Source organism: Zootermopsis nevadensis, unplaced genomic scaffold (genome assembly GCF_977971745.1).
Source record: "Zootermopsis nevadensis isolate Lab colony 2312 unplaced genomic scaffold, Znev_1.0 Znev_ptg000058l, whole genome shotgun sequence".
Lineage (NCBI taxonomy): Eukaryota > Metazoa > Arthropoda > Insecta > Blattodea > Termopsidae > Zootermopsis > Zootermopsis nevadensis.
In genome coordinates this window covers 717,443-744,906 of record NW_028259189.1, presented here as the reverse complement: position 1 = coordinate 744,906, position 27,464 = coordinate 717,443, and the positions used below count along the sequence as shown (strand labels likewise).

Here is a 27,464-nt window from a genome sequence, read left to right as displayed (position 1 = left end):
TCAATAACAATGAAAACAATATATGACGTTGTGATTAAAATGGGCAAGGCCGTGGTCTAGGCAACACGGAGTTTTCCTCCGTGGCATCCCAACAATTACTCCATTCACACACAGAAGAAGGCAATGGCAAACCACTTCTGGATCATCTGCCAAGAACATATATGAACAGGTCCCAGTCCGAGAAAAGGATGGAAGGATCCTGTTCATATGGACCTGTCGTCAGACAGAACACTAAATAAATAAATAAAATACACGGCTGGGAATACCATAGCAGTATGAATTCCACTGTTACAAACCAAGATGGCAGCCCTTCAAAGGAGATGGCAGAATCCTGAACTTTTTCTACACGAGTAAAACGAACTTCACATCAATAAAAAATACTGCATATTATTTTAGTCTGCTGAATTTCACTCTGTGGAGCTCCCTTTTGTGAAATAAAGGAAAGCCTAATTTAAAATTAAACTAGTTCTGAATTATTTGAAGCATAACTACTAAACATGAATTTCACTGGAAATCATGATCAATGTCACTCTTCTTGGCACTTTGATGCTGGATGTCAGTCTGGTTCCTCCCACAAGTGAAGAAATTCCACAATGAATGCAGAAAAAAGTTAAATGAATGTAATAAAATGACTTTTGAAATGTCCAATTCAGTCATCTGTAACCACAGAGAAATTAAACCGTTCAGCGCTTGTCTCCCAAAGATATTACAAATGCAAAAACTGCTGTCGAACTTCCTTTTTTAACTCTCATACAGGACGTGTCACTAAATAATGTTTGTCATTGTAATGACAAGTTTTCTCACTACTTATAATTTTTAAATTAATGGGAAGTATTGAGAACTCTTTCAACATTAATCTCGTATTATGACCACGAGAGTTCAGCATCATTTCTTAACCATTTTCAATATACAAAAATAGTTATAATAGGGATATAATTTGGCGTTTACCTGAAGTAAGGAGTACAAACACTTATAGATATGTACATAAAAATATGCCCCATACAACAAGCAATACGCAATGAATTAATTATTGACAATATTTTGCCCAATCGCAACATAAATATTATCTTTGGATATGGAACATTTAATTTTGCTGCTACCACCGACATGATTTGTTAAAGACTTCTCTCACTAGTGAGCAGATGAATAAGCAGCAATCCAAAATGTAAAGTTTTCACACTCCTGCAACTGAGTGACTTCTGAATGATTGAAAAGTTCTGCGCCCAAGTGGTCCTGACTGGCATCAAAGATGACCTCATTATCGTCAGGTGACTAGCAGCATACATACATACATCTTTATTACATTCCATGGATCCATAAGTTAGTCAGATGACAATAGGATGTAGAATAAGTCATAATAATACAATACATGTTATACAAGTACAAGTCACACTATTATATAAATGTCACAAAAATACAAACAAAGGGTTCACATGAAGTAGAGATAAGTTACAAATAAATCCACCCATTATATACAATAGATAAATTATGACTTACTTGTAAACATTAGAAATTCATCGACAGAGTAAAAGGAGTGTGTAATTAAGTAATTTTTTTAATGCTAGATTAAATTGTGCCTTTTTGTTTACAAGACTTGAGAGATTTGATGGTAGACTGTTGAAAATTTTGATCCCTGCATAATATGCACTCTTCTGAAAACATGAGAGGTTGGCAATTGGTCTATGAAGCTGATTTTTATTCCTTGTGTTGGCACGATGTACAGCAGAATTAGTTTGAAAGAGTTCTTGGTTATTTACAATAAAGTTCATTAACGAGAATATGAAATCTCTTAAAAAGACTTCTACATGAATTTCTAGGTCTTACACCAGCCAATAATCTAATAATTTTCTTTTGTAAAGTGAATTTTTTTTTCTGTTTGATGAATTACCCACAAAAATTATTCCATACTTCATTATAGCGTGAAAATGGCAAAATATTCTGATCTGAGTGCGTCGGTGATTCTCACATGCAACAGTGATCTAACTGCGTAACATGCGCCACTTAACTTAGGTATCAGTTCATCAATATGATTTGTCCAATTTAGGTGATTATCAATTTGCAAACCCAAGAATTTTGTGCTTATTGACTCTTGTATATACTTCCCATTATAACCAATACTTAAATCATATTGTGGTGAGTTATTTGTTATAAATTTTATTATATTCGTTTTATCTAGATTTGGGGCCAGCTTGTTAGCAGTAAACCATTTACTCATATGAGACAGAACTATGTTTGATGTTGAACAGAAATCATCAAAATTTTTATTAGAAATTAAGACACTTGTGTCATCAAGAAATATTATGGGTTCTGTTAAAGTATTTATTGTTGGAGGAAGGTCATTTATGTATATTATAAAAAGCAAGGGCCCTAAAACTGACCCTTGGGGAACTCCATGTTTTGTTTCCCAGTTTGAGAAAAATTTTTGTTTGTTTTTAGGTGCTGCACTCGTTTTAAATCACCAAAACACGATAGCAATTTCGTATTGTACATATTTCCGTTCTTAACCACAAATAACGAACTTATTATGATGGCACTACACGACAAACTAAAAAATCTTCACACAGCTGTAAACAAAATCGTGTCATGAAGACAGTGGCGCAGACTGGCGGCAAATTCTTTCTTTCCGCCTCAAGGTCGCATCTACGCAGATTGCGCAACAATCAGTTTCTTACAATGGTTTCTTCATTGTTGCGCAATGCTATTGCTTGGTGATTGTTGTTTATCGTATAAACAAACAGTCTGATTGCGTGTGTTGGAGTATCTGGTGTTTGACAGTGCCGCTCCTAAAATATTTTCTGCATTTTGAAGAAATAAAGTTTGAAAACTTTATTATTATAATACAAAACTGCAATAACCTTAAAAGAATGTGGAATTCGAAAGGACCAGCACGAAGGGTACGCACATCCGTTTCTACACAAGATTTGCGTGTGAAACATAAGGTCATGCGAAGAGGACGTTTTAATTCAGAGCGTAACCACAATGAAAGGCGTACAAATTCAGTTTTGAAAGTGGCTCCCTGTTCCATTATCTGTCAAGACGATGTTGAGATGAGCACACCAGAAAGTGAAAAACGTTCTCGACGATTCAACCCATATGTTGGGAGATGCCGTAATCAGACAGCAAGTTCCGGTTACAGAGGAAGCAGAATTGGAAGGATGGTTTCTGGTTACAGAGGTACATCATAACAGAATATAATTTATTTACATTCCATAGATCCTTCATAGGTCTGGGCCAAGGAAGTAGAAAATGTCATAGCACAAACAGAATACTTGTTTCTAATACAAATATAAATTACATAGTTATGACAGCAATTTGGAGTCAATTACAACATTACCATCAAAATAATTACACTAGAAAAATAACCACGTTTGCTTACATGTGTTTGTAACAGCTGAGAATTGTTGGTTGAAATAAATTTTTCTATGGAGTAGGCTTGAGATAGGAGATGCTTCAACTTCTTGTACCATGATTCAGACTTTCTATAGGGGAAAATTTCTGAATAGAAAGTATGTAAACAGTTTTGTTTGTATACATACTTTATATTTTAATACACTACACATTATGCAAGGTTTTAAGATTTCTGAATAGATTAGTTACAATACTGTAAACACCTTTTTGGTATTTGCTAAGGTTAGTGTTTGCACGTGAAGATTGTATCTGTATCATCTAAAAATAGCATCTCCTGTCTCACTCCTCCTACTGCAAAGAACAATTTAAGTAGAAGCATGCTGGCAAAGATTAGGGATAATGTAATGAATATGTTTTTCCAACTTTAAGTTACTGTCAATTTGTAGGTTAAGAAATTTGGTTGTTTATACTTCTTCGATTGTCTTATCCTCACACCCGCTACATGGATTGTGGATAGAACAAGACTTAGCTCAACTTCTTCTCCTTCCATAATAAATGGTCTTCAGACCACGATGTCCAGCACATTAAGATTAATAATATTGTTGCAGATACTAACTTGATACCTTTGTAGCAGAAGAAAATAAAAGTCAATAATGAAACAATCATGCAGTTTCAGCTTCTTCTGATGAATGAAACATTGGAATCTGTTTATGAAGTCAATGATAACAACAAAAAGTTTAACTCATTTTTCAGTTCTTTTATAAATATTTTTGAAGCTAGTTTTCCTATTACATATGAAAGTACAGGCAAAATAAAGAATGACTGGATTACGCAAGGAATAAAAGTATCTTGGAAGCATAGGAGGAGTCTGTTTATCTACAGTAGGAACAGTAGAGACCCAAATGCAAGAGCATTTTATGTTAAGTATTGTAAAATTCTGAACAATGTTATAAAAGATGCTAAAAAGCAGCATTACAGTAGACTTATAGCAAAATCAGACAATAAAATAAAAACAACGTGGAATATAATAAAAAGGGAGACAGGAAAAATACATTTATCAGAACAGATGCCATCTCTTCTAATAAACAATGAAAAAGTAAAGGATCCTGGAAAAGTGGCTAATGCCTTCAACAAGTTTTTTCTAACAATTACTGAAAGCATAAATTTATATCAAACAGGGCAGAATATGCTGTTTCATTCTTAAAAGGTGCATTTCCTGTAAAATTACCTGGTATTAAGATTGTTCCAGTCACTGAAACATATGAAAAGTATAATACATAACCTCAAATCTAGAAAACTTGTCAGATTGTGATGAAATAACAAGTACAATTTTGAAAGCTTGTTCAGGTTTAATTAGTCATCCATTAATCCACATTTGCCTTAAAATATCAGTAGTAAGACCACTGTACAAGAAAGGTGACAAAACTAGTGTGACAAATTACAGGCCAATTTCACTTTTAACTACTTTTTCTAATGTGCATGAGAAGATTATGTACAATAGATTAAGTCATCATATGCATACTAACAACATATTGGTCCCGAACAATTTGGCTTCAGGAAAGGTGTATCCACTGAAGATGCGGCCTTCAAGCTAACAGACAATGTGCTTAAATCTATTAACCAAAAAATGCTTTTGCACTCGAAGAGTGTGAATAAGAGGCTTCCAGTACCGGCTCAGGTGAAGTCCATCTTCCCTGTTGAAGTTGTCGGGATGTAATTCCATCTCGATGTCTTCCCTGATTATCCAATCCATGTAGCCGGTTTTTGAGGAGAGGAACGAAGTGCCTCCGAGCTGTACGTGGTGTCCCATGTTGAAGCGATGTTCAGCAAACGCAGACTTTCCGGGCAGCCCGAGCCGAATGTGCTCCCTGACCCTGGCCTCAACGGAATGGCCTGTCTGGCCGATGTAGACTTTGCCGCATTCGCAGGGAACGCTGTATACGTCAGGGGTCTTCAGTCCTAGGTCGTCCTTGACCGGCGGAGAAAACTGGGAATTTTCTTTGGCGGAAGACCAACAGACTTGATGTTGTGCCTGGCCAGCAGCCTGCTTATGCGGTTGAAGGTCGCCCCAACGTAGGGCAGGAAGGCAACCGAGGCTGGTTTTTCAGGAGGCGGTGGATTGAGGATCTCTGGATCTGTTGGTTGCTGTATCCGTTTTTCTTCAAGGTGGTGGTGAGTATCTCCAGTTCACCCTGTAGGCTCTCGTGGTCACAAAGGGCCTTAGCCCTGTGCACCAGGGTCGAAAGTACGGCCTGTTTGTTGGACGGGTGGTGATGGGAATTGGAATTGAGGTAAAGGTAGGTAAGGGTTGGTTTCCGGTAAACCTTGTGACCTAATGAGCCATCAGGTTTCCGGTGGATATCTATGTCGAGAAATGGGATATGGCCGTCCTTTTCTGTCTCCATGGTGAACTGGATGCTCTCGTGAATGCTGTTAAGATGGTTGAGGAACTCCGCGAGCTTGCCACGACTGTGGGGCCAGATGACAAACGTGTCGTTCACGTAATGGAAGCAACAGAGTGGCTTGAGGGTCACCCTGTCCACTGTCATTTCTTCAAAATGCTCCATGAAGAAATTGGCGATGACAGGTGATAGTGGGGAACCCATAGCCACACTGTCGGTCTGTTCGTAGAACTGGCAGCCGAACTTGAAGTAGGATGATGTTAGTACTCTGTCAATGAAGATAAGTGATAAATTATCTTGTGTGTGTAATGGGTAGTTCTAATTTTAACTTATTATTTCTTTAGGTGAATCCTTTGTTTGCATTATTATTATTATTATTATTATGACTTATTCTACATCCTACTGTCATCTGACTATCTTACGGATCCATGGAACGTAATAAAATATGTATGTGTACAGTCATTGTTGGTAGTAGAATATATTTCATGAAATTTATTTTGTCACAATTTAATGTGAGTTTATTGTTTGCAATCCACTTATTCAACCTAGCAAAGACATAATTCCTGCAGAATTTAGAAACAGTCAATTTCTTTATGTGAAACAATAATATTAGTATCATCTGAGAAAAGTATGGGTTTAGAGTGAGGGTTATGGTTAGTGGTAAATCATTGATATGTATGGGGAAAAGCAGAGGACCAAGTATATTGTACCCTGAGGAGCTCCATGCTTTATAATCCCCCAATATGAATAGGTGTTATTAATAATTCTTCTATCTACTCTTTTCAGATAATACACCATCACAGGTCAGACAAAAAAGACCTCTGGAAATGGATGCATTATGGTACAACGTAACAATTCCATACGGAGGCAAATACAGCAAGGACTACATAGTGAATACATTAATGGCCAAGATTGCACCAACAGTATTCATTCCACTCAGTTACAAAGTTCGAGGAAGAGATTCTTCATTTTTTGTTGATGATTTCAAAGTTGCAGAAAAGTTGGCCAGTGTTAACAAGAAAATCACAACTATGACTGGATATATGCTGTTGGTATTAGTGAGGCCTGGATTACCATATGTGGTGATTGATTCTGCAGCAAAGGACAAAATAAGGACAGTGGTGGCTAAGCGTTACGATGTTAACCTAAAAGCCCTAGACCTGACGCACTTCCACACAGATTCAGATCTAATTGACAATTACGCTTTACCATTGTTCATGCCCGAAGTGATGTTGGTAGTACTGGATATCATTGTGGAGTGTGTTCATGACCTGGAAGCACTTTATTTGTCAGACAACAAACTGCACTCGCTTCATGACCTCAGTGTTCTTTCTATCAAATTACCTAAGCTCAAAGTCCTTCACATTGGAAGAAACAGGATACAGGATTTGCAACAACTGGACTGTTTAGAGAGCCTGCCCCTAGAAGACCTAATGCTGAATGGAAATCCTCTCCGAGACAAATATCAAGACCACAACGCATATATACGTGACGTGAAGAAGAGGTTTCCAAAACTGTTGAAGCTTGACGGAGTTGAACTGTCACCACCGATCAAGCCTGATGTTAGTGAACCCCTACAGATGCCAACAATTAATGAGAACTACTCGTGTCCAGAAGAAGGCAGAAGCTTCGTCCATCGGTTCCTGGCAGCGTACTACCAACTTTATGATAATAATAACAGGGAACAACTGGCCGGTGCTTATCTTGACAATTCCATGTTGTCACTGACATCAACTTATGTGCAGGATCAGAGTTCTGAAAACACTTCTGAGTTTGTAAAACATGTCACAGAGAGCCTGAATTTTCTTAGTGTGAAAGATGACAGTAGAGGACAGAAGTCATCGTATCATGGGAAAAGGGATATTATCGCCTGTCTTTCCAAGCTGCCAAAGACGCAGCATGTTCCAAATTCATTTGTCACGAACCTCAAAGTTTTCACACCACAGGTGATTCTGATGTCACTGACTGGCTTATTTTGGGAACTAGGACCCACAGGAAAACAACTTCTTAGGTCATTCAGCAGGGACCTGGTCATCGTGCCTCATGGCCAAGGTCACTGCATAATGAACGAGGAGCTCTCTGTGACATGCGCAACGGACAACCAAACTGAGGTGGGACTGAGAACTTCAGGGCCAGCTGAAATGTTACCATCAACCACACGGGTTACAGTTGCAGCATCTCGTCAGGTTGAACTTATAGATGATGGAATGAAGCAGCGGATGGTAGATGGTCTTGCCGCTCAGACTGGAATGAATATGCAGTGGGCACGAAAGTGTCTTCATGAAGGCAACTGGGATATTCAGCAAACGATATATATGTTAATTGTAATGAGTAAGCAAGGGACAATACCAGCAGAAGCTTTTGTTAAGTGAATCTATCATCAGAAAATTATTTGTTAGCTTATGAAAGGGCATTTTTCAGTCTATTGTATGTCTCAATATACATGTGAAAAATTGTGAATTGATACATTAAATGTTATGGTTTTCCTTTTTCTTATTTGTGTCATTATTGAAAAAACTAATGTTACCCTATGAACCACCACCCTACAAAGGAGCAAGGACTGGTGCGTCATGTGGCACTGTCCTCACTGAGGAGATCAGTTATCCTGCCTACGTGCAACCCCCATTTTTCTTTCACTAACTTTGGGAACTTCCACTTTTTGGCATCTGCGATGTTGGTAACTATACCACTAGGGTCAGTATGGTGAAACCTAAAGTTGTCGGGCTAATTCTCAAGGGTTTTAAGAGACTTTTAGACATGTAAATGAACTTTCATCTGAGGCTGAAAACAAAGAAGAAGGAATTGGGCAAGTTTGTGATATAAGCCTGTGGACAGTAAATTTTAAATATGAAGATTTCTGTCTTCAGTGTTGTTGCGCTGTGTAGCCTGGTAGAAGTTTACTGACATTTCAGAGGTCCATGCTTCTTCCATCATCATCGCCCTAATAGTGGAGGCAGCAGGGACCTCTGAAACTGGATAAGTGAGCTGATTTCCTACCTCCCATGTGTACTTTCAAGCTACTACATATATATATAAGTAGAGCCGGGATAACTCAAGTCAGTTCAGTGACTACTTACGGGCTGGACGACCGGGGTTCAATCCGCGATGGGGGCAGAGGATTTTTCCTCTAGCCTCTGCGTCCAGACCGGCTCTGGGGCCCACCGAGGCACAAAGATAAATTTTTTTAAGTATTTTTGAATGAGTTTGACAATATTCAATGAATTATTGTCCTTGTTACAAGATCGTTTAAAACGCCAAGATACCAGCATGAGAGAAAGCATACCTCCTGCAGAAAGACTTGCTATTACATTGAGGTAAGTAAAGTTTTATAACTTACTACGCTGATGTGGAGTTCGTAACATATTTTTTCAGTGTTTGTTTAATTTTAGTAGCGTGAGTATGATAATACATACTTGAGTTCTGGTTTTATGCTAGCCTGTATTTGTTTGAAGTTATAATTTGATTAACGGAACTGTTGCAAAGTTACATTTTTAGTAGTACATGGGAGACAGGTTTGGCGGTATGTACATATGCATGGATATTGGAAAGAAACGAAAATATTTGGAAAAAAAAAAAATTATTCTGATGGAACAATATCGTCATTGAACATTTCCTCAAGTGTAGAACTATCTGTCGTGGAAAGAACTGAAGATGAAGCAGGTGATGCGGTTGGTACTAATGTAGTAGTGGGTGGTTGACTTGATTCCAGTGTAGTAAGTGTATTTCGTTGACTCGTGGAACCTTGAATAGACACATTTCTTAGCCTATAGTCCCGCGAAGGACCCGGAGTAGGACCCCACTCGTCGTAGTCACGGTCGTGTGCTTGGGTTGAACATCCATAATAAGCTGGTTGAGGTGGATAACTTTGTATTGGTCTGTAGGTCTTGTATCTTCTAAAAAGTTGGATAATGTCTGCCTTTATGTCTAATTTTAAGTCATCGTGAATGCTTTTTAAATCAGGCACGAGAGATAGCAAAAAGTTCCGATCTGGATCATCATTATCATCATAATGACGTTTCTTCTTTGTTAAATTGTCCGAGAGTCTTTTTAGCAATTCATTTTCGGCCTTTTCGGTGTTCGAGACATTTTTTTTATGTTTCTTTGGGGGGATTATTTCTTCTGCCGCATCTCCTTCTCGACCAATATCTGGTTGTCGATCGGAAACTGGTCTTATTTCTTGTAGTACGGCTAAAAAACAAAGTTGATCAAAGAAGACATATTGTTTCCTGCCTGATGCTGCAGATCCACTCTTAACATTCATTTGCTTCGCACGTTCTCTGTTGTAACAGTCACGCAGACTCTTCCATTTTCGTTGCAATTTAGCAGCTGAAACAAAACAATATTTTTATTTAAATAAAGAACTTTTGTCATCCTACCTGGCCTATGAAATGTAGAAGTGCGATGTTTTGTGTGTGTCATCGTAGTTGTACGTATATTTCTTTTCTTACATGTTTAAACATAAGGAATACTTTATTGATTGGATCTACATCTGTGGTTTATATTTTTAATATCTTCTCTTTTTTCCAGGTATCTAAGCATAGGATGTTCGTTTGGTGATTTTGAATTTGTTTACAGCAAAAATGATTGTGAGAGAAACATGTCAACTTATTTGGCATCACTTGAAAGCTGTCTGCATCCCTGAACCAACGGAAGATTCGTGGAGAAATATAGCCAGCGACTTCCAACAATACTGTAATTTTCCTAATTGTTTGGGCACTATAGATGGGAAACACATTAGGATAATTAAGCCATTAGACAGTGGATCCCTGTATTATAATTATAAATCTTATTTTTCCATGGTACTTTTATAGCTGTTTGTGACTCAAAATATATGTTTACATTTGTGGATGTCGGATCCTACGGTAAAGCATCGGACTCAACTATTTATAAAGAAAGTGAACTATTTACGAAAATAGAAAGAAAATCACTAAACATCCCTCCGTCACAGGAAATTACCGTTATGGGTACCTCTCGACCGGTAAACTATTCGTTTGTTGGCGATGAAGCATTTGGTGGTCTTTCACAACACATGTTAAGGCCCTATTCTGGGAAACATTTAGATGTTGCGAAAAAAATATTTAACTATAGACGTTGCATTGAGTGTGCATTTGGCATACTCTCTAGTAAGTGGAGGATATTGCACCGTCCTTTAAATACATCTGTACATTTCGATGAAGACATAGTAAAAGCATGTTGTGTGTTACATAATTTTGTTCGTCAACGAGATGGCTACAATTTCCACGATACTTTACACGTACGTGGTTTCGAAGACATTGCAAACACAGACATGCCCAACTTACGATCAATCACTACTCGGGACATATTGAAAGATTACTTCATAAACGAGGGAGCTGTACAGTGGCAAGAAAACAGAATGCAATATTGAAATTAGGTACTTACGCGTATGTACGTATACAATGTATTTATAATAAATATGTGTATCAATATACAAAAATCAACAAATATTAACTCACCCGTAATATTTTTTTCTTTTATACTCTTCTCCTTGAAGTTGGCATCAAACAGTTGGCAGAGTTCTTCCCAGGATTTTGTTTTCTCTGTCCTGTTGCTGTATAATTCTGACCGCATATCCCAGATAGCTGGGCGGGCCTCAATTTCATGGATGAATAATTCAGTGTCGAATATCTCCATTGCGTACTTTCACACTCCTGTAACTCACAGAACAGCAACTGACTTGAATGGCTGCGTTTGCGCGATTCGCCCCACTTCCGCTACTCCGTTTAAAATGTACACTACATTGTTCCAAATTTTGATGGTTTGATATGTGCGTATACGTTTGAATTAATTTTCGACATTGGTAAATACATTTAGTACTTTAAAGGAGATTTTATTTTATAATATTATATCGTTCATTGTTGCCAGTTCTTACGTGTACTTTGAGTAGTGTTATAACCATTAAGCGGAAACCAATGCCACATCTTGCACCACTGTGCTCTGTTTCCTCACCTCCCTCCATTACTTCCTGCCAAGGAAGAGTACTTGTGATTGGTGCAAGCTCCAGCCGCCAATTCGGCCGAAAACAGTAATAGCATCACTCAAGATTTTGTGCATTAGCATCTTTACCACTGTGCATAGTTCTTTAATGTAACTATGGAATTAGAATATGTGATTGCATAGTGTTCAGTGAAGGGTATCTGCGAATTAATTTTAATTTGTTTGATTAACTATTACATCACATAAGTTCTGGTTACTGTGTCTATTTTTCCCTCCAATTTATTTATTTATTTAGTTTAATTCTTCGTTTACGTAATATAAGTTCTTATTGGTGCAGAATGAATATTTAGTTTTTTCAATAGAATTTGGAACCAATTTTAGAGTGTTAGAAAATAATAGTTTCAGTTTAATTGTAATTGTGTTACAAGTTTTCTTTCTTCCCTTTTCTATAATATATGTGGATAGGTGTTCATTTTTCCCTTTGTTAATAAACGCGTGTGAACAGGTTTAATTTAAATGTTAATATAATTTATGACACGTGTGAAGTGTTGGCATACAGCCATGTTTGAATAAACGGAATCATTTTATTTAATTATGAAAATGGTGATGATGTATTTCTTATATTAAGTGAAATAAGAATTTAGTTCATAATGGATGAGAATAACTATAGTGAACTGTCAAGCCTTTTCTCATTAAATGAGTGGAATGACATGTCAGAATATGATAAAAAACGTAATTACAATCTCCTAGAAAACTACAAAGTTTTGCAATCATCTGGTAAGTTTTTAAACTAGGAAAAATTTACTATATTTACTTCAGAGTTACTCAGATACCAATATTAAGTGCTTATTGGCTCGTGTTTTGTGTAAACCCTATAATTAATTATCAACTATTTATATTAAAAAAGTAATATTTATTTTACTTAGGAGTGATTGAAGAGATACAGGCCTACTTTTGGATATTTACTCTGTTAAATTAAACCTTTCTCACTATAGCATCATTTAAACTGACTTTAATGTCATTATTGTCTCATTTACTGCCTCCACACTGACATCTGAAATCACTTTTGATGACAGTTGCTAAGGAAATAACATTGTCTTTTAATTTTCTGAATTGGTCCATGTAGTTATTTTGAAGCTTAAATTTGTTCTATTGTATCACACACTGTTAGTTCAGTTTTATTAAACTACATTGTATCTGATGATTAGTATTTAGGTAGTGGGAGGGTGATTACAGCAATTTATGTAAGACCACAGTCCTCTGATGTCAGTAACAGGAGACTTTGAGTGCATTATCATTTATACAGGTTTCAAATGTGTTACATATAGAGGCACAAAATTTGGTAATGTGGTGAGTATTCTTCTGTTTTGCACTGTGTACATCCCCAGAATACTGACATTTTTAATGTGATAGCAGAATGTATTCTACATCTTATAATTTGGTACATATCTTTTCTCTACCAATTAATTTCTGAGTCCAAAGAAGGCTTTATCACACACTTCTATTTCTTGGACAATGCTCTTCTAAATGTAAGTTTTCTTTCTCATATGTCATGTATCCTTGTTAATCTTTGGATAGAATAGTTATATGGGAAAATCTAGAAAGACACAGTTATTATGCAGTCTCTTAAATAAATTACAGTAAGAAATGAGGAAAAATGACTGAAACATGACTGCAGCCAATAACAATGATGTAGCTATAATTTAAACTTGTAATACTTATATATGTTCCTTATGTTTGTCTAGAGAAGCCAGCTGAATTTATAGACTGATATTTGTACAATTTTAGTATTTTCTGCATAACACTGCAGTACAAATTTTATACAAAACTTGTTGCATTTATGACTCCATCCCGACTTGCACAATTTTGGCTACAATAATTAATTAGTTACTGGCACTGAACAAATTAGTAAATACTGATTTTGCACAGTGGCCATTTTTGTTTGTTTTATATTTTGTACAAAAACAAGCTTCATAGGTTTTATGTTTTTTATAAAACATATTATCATATAAAATTTCAGGAGAGTACATTCAAAGATGTAGGTACTAATCCAACTTCAGAAGTTTAGAAGTACATGTAGAATGATTTTAATGAAAATTGGCCATTTGTTAATAGTTACTATTGAAACACAAGCATAAGCGAAATTGTACTAAATTAAATAAGGAATATCAGAAAGACTATTCTTAATAGAAGTTCTGACAGTAAGATTCTGTAATCTGTATCACTGCTAAGTATTATTTAGGAAAAATGTTTATGAAAGTAAGAAGATATTCTATATAAGTTAATTACAATTATATGTAAAAAATATATTTAATTTTTTTGTACAGGTTTGGCTACCAAAAAGCTGTTTACACTGTAGAACTCCGAATTGTTTATTTTTAAAGCAGATTGTGTTTGTAGGTGTCACTAGGTCTGTTCCGTTTATGTGTTAGAGAGTTGCGTAATGATACTTCAATTAACAAAGTTAACGTGCTTTGTGTGTGTTACCTACTCAGCTATGAGTATATGTTCTTCGATACTGGGAGTGCCGTGAATAAAACACGTTAAAGAGACCTCTATCTAACATTGGACGAGCCTTTTAAATGAGGTGAATTATGCAGTGACAGTGCGAGTTAATTTGATTTTGCGTATTCAAATAACTTGTGTCTTTGATGTCAGCATGGAATAATTAGTCTGTAGTACCATGATGATACTGTAAGCGTAAGTGAAATATTTATTAGTGTTGTGAGTTTAGATCTTGTGATTCAAAGTGGCAAGCCAGATAATCATTATTTTATTACGGTCATTAATTAGGACTAATTGTTTATATTTGTAAACATGCAAGCGGACTCCAGTGAGAAGTTAGCAGAACAGAGCTAGGTTTTCGTACCTGTATAATAAAATAAAAAGTAAAAATTGCTTGCATCATCACAACCTCAAATCCTACATAGAACCAAAGATAACTGGTAATAAGACAAATGCAGAAGAGTGCGTTGTTAAACTGTGGTCCAAATTAAACATGTCTTACATAAGCGAAAAGTGATTAAAATTTTGAGCCTTTTGGGTTGTTTTGGATCTCCAACAAGAGCATGTATTCAGAGTTTCAGTCATGTAGTGCAAGTAGCAGCGATCATCTGTTATCTTGAGAATGTTGAAATAAAAAATGTTCCCCCACACCAGAATATTATTGCTAAATGTTTCAGTACACACACTCGTGTATTTGCGATACCAAGTTAAAGTATTCTGTCTTTTTTTATTTACATTTATTCAGCATGCCCCATTACAAGATTGCAATATTACATGCATTAATATATAGCACGTTAACAGAGTATACAACTCTAATATCATGATCCATTGCCACCGTTTGCACCTATGTTCCTATGCAAAACTGCATTATAATCAATGGATTTAATGAATTTATTAAAATGACCTAAACATTTCTGAACAATTTCTTCATGCAACACTGGCCATGTGCCACCATTCCTGACTATTGCATCTATTAAGTTCCGCCTTGGTTGTTGTAGTTTATCGCAGTCATAGATGAGGTGATCCACTGTTTGTGCTGCTTTCAGGCATGAGCATGTTGGGTCGTCAATGATTCCAAACCTGTGTAGATATGATTTGTTTTTGCCATGTCCAGTCGTCATTGCTGCCAGTTCAGGACTTATTTCAATATTTAGCTTCATTCTTTGTCACACTGACGGGAATAATTTCTTGCATGCTGCTCCTTTATTGGTGGCGCTCCACTCATTTTGCCATTTTATAATCCCTTCTTCCTTTGTTTCTTTAATAATTGTACTTTTAGGCTTCTTTGCATATACTACATTTCCACCATCTTCTGCTGCTGCCTTCGCTAATCTGTCTGCTTTTTCATTACCGAAAATTCCGATGTGTGCTTTGATCCACCCAAAATGAATAGTCCAATTTTGATCTTTGAGATTCCTTAATCTATTTCTTATCTCAGATATTACAAAGCCATGTTTGAAGTTGTGTTTTAGTAGATCGAGAGAAACTGGACTATCTGTGTACACCGCTACTATTCTTTCCTCAATGCTGATTTCCCTTAAAGTTGTTACTGCATCCAAGGCCTCTAGAATTCCGATCTGCTCAGCTTGATTGTTTGAGCAATGATCGGGTAACTTGGTTTTTAAGCTATGAATTAGTTCTCCATTTTTGAAGATAACAGCGGCAGCGCTCACCTTTCCTGGTGTTTACTTCCATCTATATAGATTTCCACAGTGTATTTATTGAAGTCTTTCACTTCATCAAGAGTTATTCTTTCCGCTGGATGAGACCATTCCTTCTTGTTTAATGGTGCTTCGTACTCGGTAGAGTCATCTTTCAGTCCGTGTATAGTTTTATATATCTGCACTGCTTCTTCGATAGTAATGCAGATAGGATATTCTGTCTTCCTGGTCTTTTCGAAGTGTGCATTTGTCAGTAGTGAGCGACCAGCCCACTGCCTCTGCACAATTTCTACTCAATCCTTATCTTTGTCTGCTATAGCCATCTAATAGGAATCAGGAGAGACTTGTGTGAGAAATGGCCAGGGAGTTTTGCTTAGGAAACATCTCGTTCATTGTTTTTTGTGCCATAAATCTACGGCATGGGACCGCCGGCTTTAGTTCCCTTCCGAAGGAAGTTGTTCTATGGATTTTTATCACCCCTTAAAATTCCATCAACCTCAGCAGTGTTTGAACTCGCGTACCTTGGGTCCAGTGGCGACGACATTAACCACTAGTGCAATGAGGGCGACAAGTTCGTTGAAATATTACTTTGCTAAAATAATAACAGGAAAGTTTATGAACATGTTTTTTATTTAATATTCTTAAATATATTAATTAGAAACAATTCAGAAAACATTAAATAATTTAACTATTTAACAAAAAATAAACAATTGAACTATTTTACAAAGAACTAAACTATTTCACTATTTAAATACTGAAGTATTTAACAAAAAAACTAAATTATTTATTTATTTAACAAATGTGAACAATTCAGATATTTAACAAAAAAAAATGAACAGTCTAACTATTTAAATACTAAACTATTTAACAAAAAATAAACAATTGAACTATTTTACAAAGAACTAAACTATTTTACTATTTAAATACTGAAGTATTTAACAAAAAAACTAAATAATTTATTTATTTAAAAAATCTCATCTAACGTCCATTCCTTGGAGCCCAGTTGCTTTGCTTCAGGTCGATGACGTAGTCGATCTTAAACTTTATTCTGCTAGAGAGCATCGCCTTCTTATTTGTTAGTTCCTTCATTGTATGAAGGAACTCAGACAGATCCTGCAAGAAAACAAAAATTTAAAGTCACATTTCATGGGCATAATTAACTTCTTACGCTTATAAGCCTACACATAAAACTAGAAAATTCTGCCACTACTCATGTAGTTCACATAGAACTTGCTGTGTGGGAAGGCGCGTGTAAATTTAAATTGAGAGCTGAAGGTTGCTGTCTCGAACAAAACGTAAGTATGTGTCTCATCTAAACTAAGGCATAAACCGAGATTTTTGGTGGCTGAGCCTAGACATGACCCTTCGATCAGATTCCTGCTTTGTCCTGTCAGGACTGAGTGAATTCTGACATGATTCAGCAGAGGTGATGAGAGGAAACGTAAAAGTGTAACAAAATACTGAGCAAGATTCCCGTTGAAGTCACGGCATGAGGCGTCTTTATATGAAACATGTTAGAGTGTAGAAGAGTATGAAGAATTTCAGAAGAACATGTCACGGTGATCATTTATCACACAGAAACACTATTCAGAATATTGTCAGCGAGCTCAGAAAGGTATTTCATATCAGAATAGATGCAACATCCTCACGCGTTCTTTACAATGTGCACTTTCAAGCATCGAATCCACCTTCTGTGACAGTTCCCAATTTGGCCACCAGATTGCAGCACCTGACTTTCTACCTAGGAGGATATTCAAAATAGGATTATGCGAGGTCGTGCAGAATACCACAAACTCCATATCAAATTTCATCCTAGTCTGTCCATTGGTTCTCGAATTGAATGGACTGGAAAGACAGATGGACGAGAAGGTGCGACCAGCCCATAATGCCTTCTCGCTATGATTTTGTGCAAAGAATGTATAACATGTTACAAAATGGAAGCCAGAAAGTCAGTGAGATCAAAGGGACACACTTACTGCTTTTTGCATTGTACTTTCCGTATAAACCTGTGGTCATCATAGAGCCCAAAGGAAGGCAATAAATTACACGGTAGGAGAACTGCAAATTAAAACTAAAAGTATTCCAAAATGAAAACAAACATACTTGGCTCTTGCTCTCCAAATCCTTGCCGACCGTCATCAGAAGAGTGCAGAGGCACTCCAAGGAATGTTCGTCTTCTTTGGTAAGGAGACGTTTAATGCAATGCTGCATGGTGCTTGTGGCGAGCATATCTGCTTTATGCAGCTCGCCAATAAACCTGTAACATAGTGAAGAATATGTCACTTGGGTTGAGTTAAGACAATAGTAAAAGTCCAAAGAACAGAAGAGAAACGAGGTTCTTTGCCTCTACAAGGTACAGAAAGATTTGTGCCTTAAAATAATGAGAACTTTTGTTTAAATAGATGGAATTTAATCAGTGTCTTGTGTGTGATATATATTTTTGAGGTGAAATATAATATTTCTGTACGTGGTCCTGTAAAAATCTGTATCTGTTTATAAATATAAAACAGCTGAGACAGAATATTGAAAATTTCAAATTAAATAATTATTTTTATGTAATTTGCATTTGATTCTGTATGGAGGTAAGCCATCAGTGCCATTTCACGATGCAAATACCAAGAAGAAGAAATACCGAGGAAGTGGAGACTTTATGATAGTGTGTGATCATGTAAGCAGCAGCATTATGAAGCACATTTAGAAATTAGTCCTGGATTTTGTGGAACACTTGCATACTGGAGGGCAAGAACCCATTAACATTTCAAATTTCCTCTCAGTGTCTTGTCCTAATTCACAACTCTTAAGTTCACTACTTTCAGAGTCACTGATGAATCAAATGTAGAGCTTCAAAATCACAAAGAAAAATGTAAGTTACCTGATGTTTCCTATTGATTTCATTCGTATCCTTCGCAGTTCCTGCTGTAGTTCGGTTTTCTTTGCCTGCAGAAAAAATAAGTAGAAAAGATTAGAAATCGCCTTTTTTGATGGTATCTTGTAAGAGCCCTTCTTTAATGCACAGCTTTCAACATATGTAAGTTTGCATTTTAAAGTTTGTGTCCACGATACTCAGCCGGTCAAGAAGCCCCCTGCCTTTACGCCCCCAAAAAACGTCATGAGCTAATGAGAAATGTCAAGTGCAGCAGGAGTCCATTATTATGAGAGTTTACAACATTTGGAAAAAAAATGAGTACATTAAGTGCTCATTATAGGAAGTTAAACTAACCTAAGAAGTTAGGAAAATGTTTTTTCATCTTGAGGTACCATTTATATCATAATAATTTAAATTAAGTTTATGTGCATTCTACATTCAGTCTTTATCAATTATGTCTCTTTCTTGTCTTTCAAGAAGTCTTAAAACCTGAACAACATATTGAATAATAATTTTTCAAATGATAGATATTCATCTTCAAGCAAAAAGGGAGGAGACATCTATTCCATTCGATCAAGCAGACGGAGCTATTCCCAATCTGTGGACAGAAGCGTAGTAACATATGACCGTAGACAAAGACATTAGAGAAGCACTTACTGGGTCTGCTGTTTCCTCAATCTCTTTCTGTCTGGCTTCTCGATTTATTTCTGCTTCAGGATTCTTTTCAAATTCTGCCCGGCATCGACCTAGCAGCAACTTCCTGAAGGTGACCTCTGGTTCGCCATTGTTCCCACGCTCTGCCGGAACTTTCATGCTGGAGAGAACCTTGCACATTCGTGCATAAATCTCTGTGAACTTTGGTTCATCAACAGCCTGCACATAAAAACACACAACATTATCACTTTGCTCTCATGTTATATTTATGAAAAACAACTCTGTTGAGCATACGTTACATAAACTAAATTTATGAAATGATGGCCACCTAAATGAAGCTTCAACAAAAGTAAATCTTAATCCCTTAAACCTGAGAAACTCAAAATCTCAGTCAGATGCAAGACACATTTCATGACAGCCTTAATTTTCTTGCATAAGATAAACATTTTTAGATGAGAGCAGATAAATTCTAAGCTTGGAGGTGAATTTAAAGAGAGAACAATCAGCTTACTGCTTTTTAAGATTATTATCATAGTGAACAGTAACAATTATAATTTTCACTTGCCCCTAGCGTCTCCAATACTACACTGAGGATAACTTCAATATTTAAGAAATTGAGCTGCAAAGTTACAAAAGAAGGGAATTTCTATCAATATGACGTCTCTGTCTGAATGTATCAGCTGCTAAAGACCGGTGCCTCACCTTTTCAAATATGAGGTCGATGACGCCCTTCAGGCGATCGCTGCTGTCAATTGGCAGAGCCTGGACCTGGGAAACAAGTTTGTCAAACTTGTCAGGCGTGAGTTTGTTGAGCAAACTGCGAGCCTTCTTTAACAGCTCCTGCAACATCAAGTTCCCTCTCATCATCTGACAGAACGCAAACACAGAAATAAAGTGAAACATGTTTTACTTCCTTAAAGCCTTCTTAGAGATGATTAAAACCTAGAGCCAGTTGCTCTGCATGCGCCGTCCAGCCGCGTTTTGTCTACACCGAAGAAGAAGTCTGTTGTCATGAGAAGCCAATGTCTATTGAGAAATATAATTACAATGCATACTCATTATATGCAATTAAACACTTGGAAAGGTAAACATTGCTTCTAAAATCAAAGAGTAAGCAAAAAGGAAGTTTATTTTTTAGTGTGGCAAAGTTCCAATAAGAAGTGATGAGGAAATTAGGAGGAGACGAATTCCGGAAATGCTTGCAGCTTCTCAGATCGAAATGTCTGATCTTTAAGAGCATCAAGATTGAAATATAGACCTACAATTTTGCCTGTTCCTTAATTTGGTGATGAACCTTCAGTTTCAATAAGCCACCTAGTTAGTTAGAGTAGACTTAGAGCAGGACTGTTCCTTTCAGCCATCTTGCATTGGGGCAGATACAGCATTATTGACTGTTTCCAGGATCCTGTCCTTAAATGAATGCCAGGAACATACCTGAGTCTGGGCAGCCTGCTCGTTGGTCGCCGGCTTCCTTCGCCCAGGTCGCCAGGCGTTTTCACATCTCGCCAGTTTCACCTCATTGAGTTTAATTTCAATGACCGGCCTGGTGCTCATGGTGTTTGTAGTTTCAGTGGCTGGCCTTGCTGCAGGCTGCTGTGAATGACACCAAAGCAACACAACATTAACCAAAAGTGTTCACTCTTAAATGTTGTTTTGATCACAGTATTACGTACAATTTTTCCATTTTCTGGCTTTAATCATGCATTTAATACATTACTCGATGCTTCCTACAGCTCAGATAATAAGAGACCTGTATGTATAAAGCCCTAAACAGTACATGACTGAAATTAGGCTCCAGGTGTTGTGTTCATCACCTCTCACAAAAAATACAACATTTCTTCTGCTGCAGTTGACGTAGAACTGTTCACTTTATTATTTTCTATCACAGTTTATATGTTCACAACTGCATCATCAGTGAAAGATGATACACCCAAATTATGCTATTTCATCCGTAAAAGCCTTGGGTACCCTCTCTTTTGACAGGGAATACTTGTGTCCGACCCCATCGACATCGCGAGTCACCGAGTAACTGCCTTAAGCTATACTTCGTCCTACAAACTACACTCTGACAGCTACAGATGAAATCCTTCTCCTCCTCTTCAACAAATAATTCAGTCCGAAATGGATTTGACTTCTCACTTTTATTTACACGCCTTAGAAAGCACTTACCTCTTCATTTTTCCAATATCTGACAATTTTCAGTTACTGTTTAGTATTTACGATTTCAAGGAATCGTTCATTAATGCACAGAATAACTCAGAGCCATGCCCCACAATGCAACAGAAAGTTTAAACGTACCTGATTTTTGTCATCCTTCATTGCCTTCAGCTTCTCAATTAGCTGTGTTGCAGCAAAGTCTGTAACAATCGATAATTATTTTAGATAGTAAAATTCCTCTTTTGACTATATGTTAACAAACAAGAAAGTTTGTCTTTCGAAACTGTTACGAATGTAAAGATGGAAAAAGACGAGAGGGTTTTCCGAAGACCAGAAACCCATGTCTCATGCAGCCTTAGGTGTAAAGAGTGGCAGCTGATAATGTTGAAAATTATCCCACATTTCGACTAACAATGGAGTTGCCTTCTTCAGGTCAGAGATTGCAACCGAAATGTTTTGTGAAATGGATAATTTCAAACTTTAATGCCTTTCACCTCCTAAGGCTCGAGGTCAAAATATGAGAGCAAACTCTCTTCTTCTTTGGGTACATAAATTAGTCTGCAACTCAGGGCGAAGGTAACTATAACAAAATGCCTAGGAGAATATCTCGATATCTCATGAGACATGCAGGAACATGGTAATGAACAGAATTTCATACTGAGGCAATTTGCAGCCTGTAATCTTTGACTTAGTACTTAAATAGAATGAGAGCAAACATACTTTCTGCTTGCAGCTCCTTGATCTGCTCAGCCTGCAGATTTCTTTCCTTCCTCAGTTTCTCCTTCTCCTCTCTGACGGCTCGGAGACTGACTTTGTGTTTCTCCCCTTGCCGGCGCTCAAACAAGATTTGGTTTTTGAGTTCCGTGTCTGTAACAATTCACGACTGCATCAAATGGTCTGTTAAATTCCTCATGTGACGTTATTTCAAGAAACAGCTTCAGGAGTTAAGTATTACTACGTAAAGAAAAGAGTTAGTTTAGTTAAAAAAAATGAACTGTAATAAGAGTTTGTAATTTTGAAATTGCATTTTTCTTGCCCGTGATCAAATTCCAAATTCAGTTTAGGAGTCACTTCCAGTTGGAAAAACCAGTGTCTCTTACGCAATGCATTACTGATTGCTATTTGCAGTGTTTAAAACTGGGATTTGCATGCTGGTCACCGGAAAACATTCTTCTTAACGAAGACGTCGTTAAACAGCCTGGCACTCATCGAGTCTTCCCGAAAGAGGGATGGGTGTCTACCCTGGGGGACCATCAGACAGACCTCATCCTCGTCACTTGTGACTGAGGCGCAAGGTACACGTGGACACAAAATTAATCTTGGTCTCAACTCTCAGAGAGCAAAGTAAACGTACATAATTCACTAGAAAACGATTCTTTGAAGTCCAGCAAATTTAAAATGTCTGAGAATGACTATTAAAAAAGCAAAATTGCAATGCATTTAACATTTTTTGGTTTTCCTTCTGACAAAATCACTTAAAATAATGAAGAGTTGCTGGAAGTCTGGGGGGCATATCTGGACATCTAGAAAGACGTACATAAACATCACACTGACGAGGTTTACGGACTGTACTCCACAACTTACTGCATGCACGGAATTAAACCACACTTACTCTCTGCTGCCAGCATCCTAATCCTGTTCATCAAGAAGCAAGTGATCCTCGTGTCTTCAGTTTCAGCAGGGTTTACCTGAGGACAGACAAAAAATGAGTCATTTTATAGTCCAAGAATTCTCTGCAACTTCATGAGGTTAATATTTATTATGAAATTGTTGTCCCAGTCACACACAAATCGCATGTGCCTTGGCTGTTTGTCCTGCACTGCTATCGATTTTCGTTTCTGCCAGAAAATATTAAGAAGACCTCACTTATAGAAAGAGAAATTAAGGCTGTGTCAGATAACGAGGCCTTCCTTGTAATCAATGATTTACCTTTAAAATTAGCATGTTAGGAAACGTTTCAAAGCTTTAATTGCAATATACAAGTCAGTTTATGATTAATCTGTAATACAAAACAACGATCCTGAGAAATTAAGCTGTTCACTCAACAATAACTTTCCTCTAGAAAAAATTAAGACTGAAAACAACCTTTAACAATGTCTGAATGCGACAAGTGACCCAGTCATAGGTCCCTATCAGCTGTTTAGCTTAGCCGGAATTCAAGTAACTTTGTTGATGATGGCGGACGTGTGTTGCTGCTAGCATTTGAATTCTTAAGAATGACATAAAATCCCTCAAGATAACGAAATAATAATATTAATAATAAGTAGGCTCACCCATTGTGAAGAGCTGGAGACCTCCATGTCGCAGGCAGCAAGATTTGAATAACAAATTAAACACGTTGCAGGAAAGATTTTCACTATATAGAGACTTATCTTGTTCTAGAAGCTGCTCACACCACCATTCGTTTCACACTGAGGAGAGCCAACCAACCACTGAGTAGAGTAGTGGGGGGTGTGGACTGGTATTTATACCTACATAACCTGTGACGCAACAGTCAGTAGAGGGAGTGCAATACGGTTCATTCTGGCGTGCATAAGAAATGAGAAATGAACCTTATGGCATGCCGGCCGAGATTGTTGCACGTGAACATCGCAGATATGCTGTACAAATTCCAATCTTTCGCGCAGCTGTTAGTATTTTATATGAGCACCTGCGTTTCATGTTTACACATTCTTTGTAGTTCAAGAAATACAAATTGAATTACTCAAAGTTATAATTTTTTGACATTCCATCATAAATGTAAGAAGTCAATTATTAATATTAAATATTTAAATGTTTCCTTCCTTCGAATCCCGATTATTCATTTTGACCAATAAGAGAACGCAGGAAGGCAAGAACTCTGGAAGAAGTGTCCTGAGTTCGATTTCCTTCAAGGGCGGTTCCTTTGGCTCCGAAACTAAGCGAGACAGAAGAAGGGATCAGAGTTTTTTGCTTCGAAGAGGAGATTTCGGAAACGAAGGCCTCGACACCGAGTTCGAGACCCGACAAAGATGGTTTCTGTTGACGGGAAAGCACCCACGAAAAGAAATCGACGCCAAGGCAAAATTCTTTCGTTTCGGAGAGGAAATTACGGGGTCTAAGGTCACGGACACGAATACACAGTCCTCGGTTCGAGTCTCTGTTAGGATGTTGGTTTCTGCGGTCATTACATTCGGGAGTATATTCTGTGCCTGCTTTAAAGTAACTGAGAAGAACCAGGAAGCTGGGGTTAGCCGGTGCCAACATGTTAGTCTACTGCGATTGGATGAAGCCGATATTTTGGGCGTGTTTTAAGAGGGGACAGGAATTGGATCTATTTTTTTTTAGATTATGGTGCCACAGAATTTCAATAATCTCACAGGCGGCTTCGAATGGCGGATGCAAAGTTTGTTATGAATTGTGAATGGATTTGAGGAACTGCTGAGGAATTTGCCTTCGACAAGGTGGGGATTGGCTCGTACGAGATTCGAACTGAATATCGCTTGGATAACCTGTCAGCTTTGTCTTGAGTACTTCGTGGTTTAACTTTCGTTAAGTTAGAGAATTTTCTGGCGTTGACTCCGATTCTGCGTCAGATAATTCGTTGATGCGATGATTGTTCCTGTGCTCAAGCGTCATCTTCACGCTTCGGCCTGCTTTACCCTCGGTGGTCAGGGGATACGAGGCTAGCTGAGCCCCAGAAACAGACTGGCCGCAGAGAGGGCGGGAACTTCGCCCCGTAGTCCACACAAAACCAGGATCACGATTGATTATGGCCGCCAGATACGGAGTTTTCGAATAAGCATTCGCGGACAGCCGACAAGGGGTGATTCTCCGACCTTTGGGTCGTCGCGGGGCTAACAATTCCAGGCCGTGAGAATGAGAAATTGTTCCGAAATGTTGGGCGTGGCCTCTGACTTTGACGGAATATTTGCAACGACCTCAGCTGGACTAAGCGCAATCAAAGATAAAAGACAAATGACTTTTTCTTACGCTCATTTGTTCTTTAACGCGATGCATGCAAAATAAGCATATGTCTATGTTGGCCAATATGATAGGTGGGTATTATATTTTTCATACATGCCTACAATTTGGACTTGACAATTTTATAGTTGTATTTTGTGGCTTATATTAATCCACAGTTCGTTCCAGAATCTCATTTTTTGGCAATTTTAATAAAGAACATTGTGAATTAGGACGCCGAATTCCGCTGGACTGACACAAATCTAATTACTTTTTAAAAAGGCTTCCAGTGCACTCTGTTCACGCCAGATTTAATGAAGAAATGTTGGCTGATTTGGTTACTGGATCAGAGGGACAAGTCCGTATGCAGCTCGTAAAAGTAATGGGTAAAATAAATTTCGCTGCCTCATTTCATTCGTGATCTTAAAATCTGTGTTCCATAGAGCGTTCTTTCACGCAGGCGAAATCTGTCCAACTAAAATCAATATTATTGTGCGGCAGCGGATGCACTCTATTGAGTAGTCTTGGTACTATGAGCGTTGATTGTCGAGGAGAGCTGGGTTCATACTCGCTGAGCCATCTCTCGGGGCAATAAAGAAGTTCAGCCGGTTTTGGTAGCTCTATCAATAAAGTGAATTAGCATTATTACCTACTTTACTCCCAGTTTACGAAATTTGACATTTTAGACTCCCAGATTCCTGTGGCCGTGTAATTAGTACAAGTTATGCCTAGAATTAGGATGTTTAATCTTGAACAGTATTTAGGTATAGAATGTGCACGCTGATACTCCAGAGACCAAAGCAAGTTGCTTGTGCTTCTAAATGTCGTACAAGGGAATGGTCCAGTTGGTCAGGTCAAAAGGCACTTGTAAGGCTGTGAAAGATTTGATAAATCGCACACCCGATATATATATTAAATTTGAACCAAGAAGCATAAGACACAGATCAACGTAACAAGACAAGCTTGGTATTGATGTTTCTAATTTCTGTGACAGTTATCGTGCACAGATTTGTAGATAGTTTTATCAGATGCGTTTTGTGAGCTGTTTGATTTCTGATATATTTATGAGCTTGTGTGTGTGCGTCAGACATTTCTGAAGTCTCACATTCTTACCAGCACCTGGCCCACAGACTTCTTTGGAAATACTGCAGTGCTGGTGTCATGTGTGTGAATTTGAACTGCACATTCCAATTTTGGACACATTTTGTGCACCCTTGTATAGTGTATTGGCAGCTCATATTTACCCATCAAACTACGTGTATCTCAGCCCTCGTGGCTAATGTCCGCCAACACCTCAAAACAGTGAAGGAAGCCTTGGGGGTAAAAATAAAAAATCATGGAAACCAACGACCTAATAGAGACTCGAACCGAGGACTGTGTATCCGTGTCTGTGACCTTAGACCCCGAAATTTCCTCTCCGAAACTAAAGAACTTTTCATTGACGTCATTCTTTTATCGCGGTTGCGTTCCAGTGAACAGAAACCATCCTGTCGGGACTCGAACTCAGTGTCGAGGCCTTCCTTTCCGAAATCTCCTCTTCGAAGCAAAAAACTCTGATCCTGGCGCCCTTCTTCTGTCTCGCTTAGTTTCCGAGCTACAGGAACCGCCCTTGAAGGAAATCGAACCCAGGACACTTTTCCCCAGAGTTCTGACCTTCCTGTGATCTCTCATTGGTCAAAATGAATAATCGGGATTCGAAGCAAGGAAACATTTTCCCTGTCGCAGGGGCGATGGGTTCAACAGCGCCCGGGCCCCTCAAAAATCGTCTTTAAAATTAAACAAGTACGAGTATAATAAAATACGACGATAATTTTAAACAAGGGCAAATTAAATTACAAAATTTACTTCAAGCCTCTTTTCATCACCTTTAAATTTATTTCCTTTTACACAGAAAGTATTTAATATTAATTATTGACTTTGTATATTTAGGATGGAATGTAACCAAATTATAACTTTGAGTAATTGAAATTTGAATTTCTTTAACTACAAATAATG

At 37.6% G+C, this 27,464-nt stretch overlaps 3 protein-coding genes across 5 annotated transcripts; 1 reads left to right on the top strand and 2 right to left on the bottom strand.

Annotated features, from left to right (window-relative positions):
* Nucleotides 1-2,864: 2,864 nt before the first annotated feature.
* LOC110833934 (nuclear RNA export factor 1) lies at nt 2,865-8,242 on the top strand. Its single transcript, XM_087339977.1, has 2 exons — nt 2,865-3,174; nt 6,537-8,242. The coding sequence occupies exons 1-2, from the start codon at nt 2,865-2,867 to the stop codon at nt 8,120-8,122; spliced, it is 1,896 nt and encodes a 631-aa protein (XP_087196103.1). The 3' UTR covers nt 8,123-8,242.
* Nucleotides 3,183-11,542, bottom strand: LOC147871356 (uncharacterized). Its single transcript, XM_087339978.1, has 2 exons — nt 11,225-11,542; nt 3,183-10,076 (listed from the first exon to the last, which is right to left on the bottom strand). Exons 1-2 carry the CDS (start codon nt 11,400-11,402, stop codon nt 9,328-9,330), a joined length of 927 nt encoding a protein of 308 aa, XP_087196104.1. The 5' UTR covers nt 11,403-11,542; the 3' UTR covers nt 3,183-9,327.
* Nucleotides 11,543-16,693: 5,151 nt separating this feature from the next.
* LOC110832070 (eukaryotic translation initiation factor 4 gamma 3-like) lies at nt 16,694-23,354 on the bottom strand. 3 transcript variants are annotated; one of them, XM_087339884.1, is made up of 7 exons: nt 23,161-23,354; nt 22,269-22,415; nt 21,690-21,748; nt 20,826-20,984; nt 20,094-20,231; nt 19,395-19,610; nt 16,701-18,808 (listed from the first exon to the last, which is right to left on the bottom strand). In XM_087339884.1, the coding sequence occupies exons 1-7, from the start codon at nt 23,189-23,191 to the stop codon at nt 18,740-18,742; spliced, it is 819 nt and encodes a 272-aa protein (XP_087196010.1). In that variant the 5' UTR covers nt 23,192-23,354; the 3' UTR covers nt 16,701-18,739. The 3 variants fall into 3 exon arrangements, with proteins under 3 accessions (XP_087196009.1, XP_087196008.1, XP_087196010.1); XM_087339883.1 differs by having other exon boundaries at nt 16,694-19,610; nt 20,826-20,981; XM_087339882.1 differs by having other exon boundaries at nt 16,695-19,610.
* Nucleotides 23,355-27,464: the final 4,110 nt, after the last annotated feature.

Excerpts from the sequence above, each read along its gene's own strand:
- LOC110833934 (XM_087339977.1), top strand. The coding sequence starts at position 2,865 with ATGTGGAATTCGAAAGGACCAGCACGAAGGGTACGCACATCCGTTTCT. Across the intron at positions 3,175-6,536 it reads GATGGTTTCTGGTTACAGAG|ATAATACACCATCACAGGTC; the intron begins GTACATCATAAC and ends TACTCTTTTCAG.
- LOC147871356 (XM_087339978.1), bottom strand. The coding sequence starts at position 11,402 with ATGGAGATATTCGACACTGAATTATTCATCCATGAAATTGAGGCCCGC. Across the intron at positions 10,077-11,224 it reads AAAAGAAAAAAATATTACGG|CTGCTAAATTGCAACGAAAA; the intron begins GTGAGTTAATAT and ends GTTTTGTTTCAG.
- LOC110832070 (XM_087339882.1), bottom strand. The coding sequence starts at position 23,191 with ATGAACAGGATTAGGATGCTGGCAGCAGAGA. Across the intron at positions 20,985-21,689 it reads TGAAGGATGACAAAAATCAG|CAGCCTGCAGCAAGGCCAGC; the intron begins GTACGTTTAAAC and ends TGTCATTCACAG. Across the intron at positions 19,611-20,093 it reads TCGACCTCATATTTGAAAAG|GCTGTTGATGAACCAAAGTT; the intron begins GTGAGGCACCGG and ends TTTTATGTGCAG.